Raw genomic sequence first — 7,839 nt, forward strand, 5'->3', positions numbered from 1 at the left:
GACACTTAACCCTGAGTGTCTCCAGGGGGGACTGTCCCTGTCACTATTGATTGTAAGTTGCTCTGGATAAGGGTGTCCGGAAAATGCTGTAAATGTAATTACATTTCAATTTTTCATTATTTATCAGTCTTATCCCGACAGGGACAGTCCTGCTCGGGGACACCATGGGCAGTAAGTGGGGTTTGGAGCCACCACCCCTCCCTCCTGCCCGCTCCCCCTCTTTAAACCAGCCCCTTTCCCGCTGCGCGCCTCCGTCTGCTTCCTCCCTCGGTCGCTCGTTCGTGTCGGAGGCGGAGGGGAGAAAGTTTGCGGAACCGTCGGCGTGAACTTTACCTGGACGGGGGGGAGAAACCACGGACCCGGGAATCAATGTTGGGGTCACCTGAAAGGACGCGCGGTCCGAATCTCACCTAAACGGTAGGCGAGCGTCCGCCCTTCCAATTAAACAAGCAGGCACTTTACGTGCGTTCAAACGTAACCGAGCACTTTATTACGCTTTATTACACAAAACGCGGAATGCACACGAGTGGAATCGGCGTGAAATGCTTCTTCCTCCTTTATTCGCCGTTAATTGGCGTCTCGGGTGCAGGCGCGTCCTCCCCTGGACGCGGGGCCGCCCGAACGCGTCCTCAACTCGGGACAAACTGCGCGGAGCGGAGCGCAGCGCTCGGGGCGCGTTCGCCGACGTCGCGTACGCGGAGGGCCCGCAAGGTCGAACGTCCGGATCGCGGGGAGGAGGAACCGGCCCCCCCCCCCCCACCCAGCAGGCAAACTTCAATTACGCTTCTACCAACTCGCTTCCTGCTTCGGCGTCCCGGACGTTGCCAGACGCGCGATGGCTTTCGGCGCGCACGCATCCAAGAAGGTGCCAAAAGAGCCACGCTGGACATCACACGCAGGACTGGTGAACCTCGGTCACCACGAGCCACGAGAAACGTCCCCCTTGTGGTTCTGTGACCGTGCGCCGGGACAGCTGGCCAATTAGTGAGAGTGAGCAGAACATTTACATTTACCAGACGGCCTTATCCAGTAGTAACAGGGACAGTCCCCCCCTGGAGACACTCAGGGTTAAGTGTCCTGCTCAGGGACACAGTGGTAGTAAGCGTCACCCACTAGGCTACTACCGCCCAGAATTAACCCGACGGGAAATCTGGGAGCCCCTTGTGGCATGACAGCAATCCGGTGGCGAACCCGGGCGGCCAGCTGCCTTCACGCGGTGCGCAGGGGAAGTAGGCAATTACCCAATAATGTCGGGACGTCTTCTGCAGCCACCCCGCCATTAACGTGAAGCACGGCCGCGGTCGGCTGTCACGTCTGGACTTCGTCTCCCCGGTGGCTGCAGGTGCCGGACGGGCGGGGGGGGGTAATTGCGTTTCAGGCCTCCGCTCGGAGGGAGGGGAGCCGCCTCCGGCCCATCACTTTCTCTCCCCGAAGCGCATTGGGTGTCGGCGGGTTACTCTCGGTGTTCGTGTCACCGTTTCATCTCCAAGAGGTGCTTCTCGCGAGGCTGTAAAACTCTGATTAAGCTTCACCGAGCGTTTAATCCACCATTTATCATCCCGGCATTTTCGGCCTTTCGCATCGGGCGTGACCGCGAGTGTCCGAAGGGTGAAAGGGCACGCAGTCGAGGTCCCACGCGGGCTGCCAGGCCCCGGCCAGGCGCATCGTTGCAGTAAGCGGAGCGTGGGGCCCGGTGAACCACCGCGGCACCGTCCGCAGCGCGTGTGGGCGCCTGCCTGATCCCTCGGCTGCGAGTGATCCCCGTCCAAGAAAAACACGCTCCAGCGTTCTCGAGACCGCAAGACTGGCATCGCTTTTCTCACTGATCATTGCACGGAAGCAATCGGGGCGACTTGAGATGCGCCTCGGGCACCTCGGCTGCTCGTAAACATTCCCGAAATCCGACGGGCCCTGTCACCGCGTGCGATTTGCATAGTGCGGGATCACATTAGAGTTACACCTGGTGTCTTGGGGGAGGGTGTGCCCTAAACCGAAATTGAACGGCTGATGTGATTGATGGTTTCTTCTCGCTCAGCGGGCAGGCGTGCCCGCCAAAGCTCCCTCACGAAACTCCAGTAGTTTCTTTTATTTGGGGCTTCCTCTCATTCTCCAACTTTTTTTTTTTTTTTTTTTGGTGAGGGGGGTGTTGTTGTTCGGCCGATTCTCTGTCATGCTCCCTAAATCTGATTGGCCTGAGGGTGGGTGGTTGCTTGCTGACTCCACATCGTTGGCATTCTATGCATTCTCCCTTTAAGGGAAAAAGGGCCCTTTCATCTCTGTCACCTACCCATCTCTCTTATTCCAACCAGAAATTGACACCTGGCGTTACTTCTGGGCTTGGAAACGCGTCAGACTTTTGACTCATGGCTTGAACCCTTGACATTACAAAACAAACCGATGAAGTCTGGTGCAGGACCACACTGATTCAGAGCACCTCGCGTTCCTATAGACGCTCACTGGATACATCGACATTTCCGATGGAATTTGAGCCGGGGAACAGAATAAGATTATACCTTCTTTGAACTGCTCAGAGAGACAACTGGATGTGTGGTGGTGTCACTCTCCCCCTGGTGGTTACTTGGAGATGTGCATGTGCCAAAACCTTACAATCACATTTACATTTACAGCATTTACCAGACGCCCTTATCCAGAGCGACTTACAATCAGTAGTTACAGGGACAGTCCTCCCCTCTGGAGACACTCAGGGTTAAGTGTCTTGCTCAGGGACACAATTGTAGTAAGTGGGATTTGAACCTGGCTCTTCTGATTCGAGGCGAGTGTGTCACCCACTAGGCTACTACCACCCTACATTACATTCATTTGGCAGATGCTTTTATCAAGAGAGAGACACCGAGTTGCTCCCAGAAGGGTCTTGGAAGAGAGTTGGAGCGGCATTCTATTCAGGAGAGCTCGCGAGATAAAGAGAGACGCGTCCATTTTAACACTCTTTACAGGCAGCTGTAAACATTTTTAACCACCTCGACAGGAAAGACGTTGGCGCCGTTTTTAAATGCGATGCGTTTCGCTGGAAAGAATTCCGAAGCACGTGACCGAAATCACGGTGGTGGGAAAGAGTTTGGAGTTTTTTTTTTTTTAAATTGTCCTTTCGACAGTTCCCTGCTACGTTAAGAAACAGTTCCTTCAACTGGATGGTTATGGCTGTCCACATACCATGGTTGTTAGTGGTTTCTCTTTGATGTGGGACGAGGAGGCCAGCATGGATAATGAGTTTCACCAGGCTTGTCCATCTGGTGAAGCTCTCAGACCTTCAGAATGTTAAAAATTTGTGTAAAAGTAATTTCATTACACACCACAAGTATATTATCTGGTCTGTAATGCTGTTGATATATGTAGGCTGATTCAGTGGGAGAAAATGTCTGTAGAGACGACAAATAATAGCAGGACATTTTCACTCAAGATGGTTGAAAGGTCCATTAACCATGAATGTCTGTGAGAGCGATGAACTCACAGACATATCGGGCGCAATATCGGCTGGCGCTTCGGTCTCGGGTGGCAGTTCGTGGGTTGATCTGTGACGAGGAAACTGAACTGAGGCCCCGAGCAGTGATCTGCGGCTTCTGCGAGGTGTTTCGGGGAGTTCGTTTGAAAGGCGTTGGAGGATTCAGTGCAAACCCCCGAGTACTGGTTGAAAGTGGTCGAAAACATCGGGTTTAAAAACAATACCAAAAAGCCATCATCAGGGTCAAAGGGTAAACAGCATAGAACACAATGAATACGAAAAAAGGTAAATAAATTCAGTGTATGAGTTTGCAATGTTTGTTTGTTTGTTTTGGTCACCTTTTTATAGTGTTGTGTTTGGTGGTCGTGGTTGTTGGAGCACCCCCTGGTTCCCTGGCGGTGTATTGGCGGTCAAGACAATGTCGAAATGCCAGAAATGTCTTTTTTTCTTGAAATCATGACCCATTTTCATGCTACTGAACTACCCCTTTCACACATATAGTCTGGTTGTTGCTGTAACACTATTACATTTAAGAGATGCTGGACATTTCTACAACCAAAACACTTTCCAAGATGGACTTCTGGAACCCCTTTAGAGCGTCAGACTTTGTTGAGATCGTTTTGACTTTAAACTGTCCCTTTAAGCTCCATTACAAGCTTTACTTCACTCTGGCGCATATTTATTTTTTACGACTCTGCCGAGAATGAAATTGGCTTGGTCTTTGAAATCCAAATCTCATGATCTTTCTTTCTTTCTTTCTCTCATTCAGTTGATACGTCTTGGGAGTGATGCACTGGCTTCCCCTGGTTGCCATGGTGATTGCCTCGGCCTTGCCCTTCCCCCAAAGCCCTCAGGTCAGGATTGTTGCTGCGGAGACTGTCCAGAACTTTGACAATGGCAGCTCGGACATTAACAGCAGCCTTGTCAGAACTGACCGTGTGACTTTGGACTACAAATCTGAAAATGTTTCGAAAAAGGACTACAAACTGGTGGCTAGCGAGGAGACGTACAAGCCTCCTCCCACATCAGCAGGCCAGGCTAGCTACCCTGCTAAAAGCACGCCGGGAGACTACAGCTCCGGCTCCAGGACTCGGCAGGCGTTACACATGTACAAGGCGAAGCACCGGCAAGCTGGCATGAAATCAAAAAGCAGTTTGCTGGGCAGCACTGCAGACGTCCGCGACTCAGAGGAACAGGGCAGCAGTGCTGAAGACAGACTCAGAGATCCTCAGGACTACAAAATGCATAGCCACCAAAGCCTGGACAGCTACAACGACCACGACAACCACATCCTACTGGACTACAAATCCAAGCCTAGCGGGCTTAGCCAGCGAGATGGCACTGATGTCCCGACTCTCCAGCTGGAGGAGACAGATATAAGGACAGAAAAGGCTGAGTCAGGATTGGAAAAGGGTGAACTGGACAACAGTGTTTTCCCACTGAGTAGCCCAATAAGCAGTCCTGAGAGCAGCACAGACGGGGCGTGGCAGAGAGCACAGCCCCAGGGCGATACAGTAGACCGGACCTTGCAGGGAGGGCTGGGACTGCAGAAGGAACTGGGGGTGGATCTGGGCCTTGGGATAGGCCTGGGCAATGGAGGATTACAAGGCGGAGATGAGTTGTTGTTTCTGGATTCGCACCCGAGGGTTCTGTTCTCTTCGTCGCCTTCGCCGCCCAAACACCCGCCCCTGCTGCTCATGCTGGAGAAGGGCCTGCTGTCTGAGGAGGACGATGGCAGCGGAGAGGAAAAGCCAGCGGGTGCAGAGGGACGGAGCTCATATAAGAGCGTGCTGCTCGGCGTCACGGACGCACCCTCCACGGGCCACCGCTCTCAGCGCAAGCGGCGCAGTATACCACAGCACGGGACGCAGGGACGCGAGCGGGCGGTGTGCGAGGAGAGGAGCGACTGGGTGACAGACAAAACCAAAGCAGTGGATATCCACCTGCGTGTGGTGGACATTATGCCAGAGGTGATGACGCAGACGGGTCCTCTGAAGCAGTACTTCTACGAGACGAGTTGCACTAGCGAGGACCACAGCGAGGCGCGGGCCGATAAACCGGGCGGAGGCTGCCTTGGTGTGGACAAGCGCCAGTGGCTGAGCAAGTGTAAGACCAAGCACTCGTACGTGCGGGCGCTTACTTCCTACAAAGGCCGGAATGGCTGGCGCTGGATTCGCATCAACTCATCTTGTAGCTGTGTTCTTCTCGCACGGGCGAAAAGGCAGTAGGGAAGATGGAGGGAGCTGATGGGGAAGGAAGGGCGAAGTGATGGGGAGACAAGGGTGGAGTGTTCCAAATGAAAAGACAGAGGGTCTGTCTCAATACCCAGCCGCATATCTAAGCATTTTAACAGTTAGACAATCCAGTTGGATACCCCAACATATTACTTAGCTACATTATTGATCATGCTAAGGCAAACATTACAGGCACCTATGAAGACTCATACGTCCATTAGTGAACACCACACTCATCTGTGTGCTAGCTGCTAAATAGCTATTAAAAAAAAAACATTGAATTTGAGTGAGGTCTCAGAACCAGCCAGCATGATGACCTACCTTGGTTTTCCGAAAAATCCCAGTTTAGTATAAATAAATCAGTGATTACCACCTAAATGAAAGTTTTCCCAAAATTTTGGATCTGTTACCCGCCTAAAAAATTTGGGGAAGAAATGGCCTAAGGTGCGCTAGCATGCAAACCAATTAATAATTTAGCAAAACAAAAAAAAAGCCCACCGAATAAATCTATGAATTTCAACTCTTACTAACATAGAGTTGTTTTTGAAGGATCCTTGATTAAAACAAAAGTCTTTGTTTTAGGGGCTAGCTTGCGAAGATTTGGCCGAAAAATTACCTGAGGAGACATAACTAGCCTTCTTGAAAATAGCTAGCGGGCATGTTATCCTACCTTGGTGTTGCAAAAACGTTTATTGTACCTACCAAGATAAATACATTCTTTCGAAAACTGTGGGGCTCAAGCTAGCTAACATGCTAAACTACTGTGGGATCACAAAACTATAAACTAGAAATACATGTAAATAAGTAGATTGTCACCCATCTTGGACCTTGCTCAAACATGCCCTGTGATAACCTAAGAATGACTAGCATGCTAAATACGGATTTATCTTCTTAAAAAAATGCCTGTTGCATTGCATTGTGGGATTTCAGGCAGCTCATAGTGAGGCAGACCCAGACATGTAGGAAGAAAAAAAACATGACGAGTCCGACTCCCCTCCTATATAAGCTTATGTCCAGATGCCCTTACTTTTACCTCTGCAAAGCCCCTACAAATCATCTTTCCTTTCCACACTTGTGTGTATCCCGTTACAGTCTCAGTGTGCTTGACTACCAGAAAAAACAAGACAACCTCATCAGAAAGAAAATGTCTGACTCATATTGATTTTTAAGTTATTATTTGTTCATTAGTATGTTAGCATGGTATTTTGATATTAATATATGCATTTCCCTGTATATGGTATGTGAACGTTGTGCTATAACATGTGTAAGTATGTATCTATGTATATAAGGAGATGGTATGTGAATGTATGCGTAGATTATTTACCCTTGTTAATGTCCTGAAGTGAGATTTCCAGCAGTTTATTGAGCTCAAATGGAAAAACACAGGCCCGTGCTCCCTGAAGAAAGCATTTCTTGGTTTTTACTTGATTTCTGAACTTCTTGGGCAGTTGTTTTGTCATCTGAGCGAACAGGGACATAAAGGGTTAGCGCAATTTGTCTCAAATTTGGCTTAGTGCTGTGCTGAAATCTGCCGCCCTGCTCCTCCTCCTCCTCAGTCTGTTTAATTACAGGCGCGTTGAAATTTTGAAAGCAGACAAATGGCCGCCCTCGCATACAGGGGTAGCTGCCTGTCAAAAGACGGCAAAAAAGAAAAATGTGAATTCGGAGGACTTGAAAGCCGGCCCTTCGCGAAAAATCAGTCTGAACACGCGCGTCCCTCGGAGTGTAGGTACAGTACGGGAACGCACGGCCCACGAACTCACAAAGAAAAGGAAATCTGACCGGAAGGCGAATGTGGTTAAACATGAAGTGAAGTGAACATAAATGTCGATTTATAAGAGTATAAATAGTAGTATTTGGAAATGAGTATGAGGTCATGACCGTTGGAAAATATACGCCGGTGGAAATATACACCAACCGTGGCAGCAACAGACAGATTATGGACCTGAGCGGCTGCTGTTCCTGTCTCGGCCAAGTGGGGCATTGTATCTGATTTATAGAAATCGACTCTGTATGAAAAAATGGATTTCTCAGTATTGTTTTTATAAGTGGACTGATTTATTTGTTACCTAATTAAAGAGAAAAAAAACTATGTTAAAACACAGAGTCGTGTGTAATTTGTAATTTACTGGGTGGCGCCCCGCC

The 7,839-nt window shown here is 49.8% G+C and overlaps 1 protein-coding gene across 1 annotated transcript; it reads left to right on the forward strand.

Moving 5' to 3' along the window:
* The first annotated feature begins 271 nt into the window (after window positions 1–271).
* On the forward strand, window positions 272–7,788 carry ntf4 (neurotrophin 4). Its single transcript, XM_028986044.1, has 2 exons — window positions 272–417; window positions 4,230–7,788. Exon 2 carries the CDS (start codon window positions 4,249–4,251, stop codon window positions 5,686–5,688), a length of 1,440 nt encoding a protein of 479 aa, XP_028841877.1. The 5' UTR covers window positions 272–417; window positions 4,230–4,248; the 3' UTR covers window positions 5,689–7,788.
* The last annotated feature ends 51 nt before the right edge of the window (window positions 7,789–7,839 follow it).

Source organism: Denticeps clupeoides, chromosome 7, assembly GCF_900700375.1.
Source record: "Denticeps clupeoides chromosome 7, fDenClu1.1, whole genome shotgun sequence".
Taxonomy (NCBI): Eukaryota; Metazoa; Chordata; class Actinopteri; order Clupeiformes; family Denticipitidae; genus Denticeps; species Denticeps clupeoides.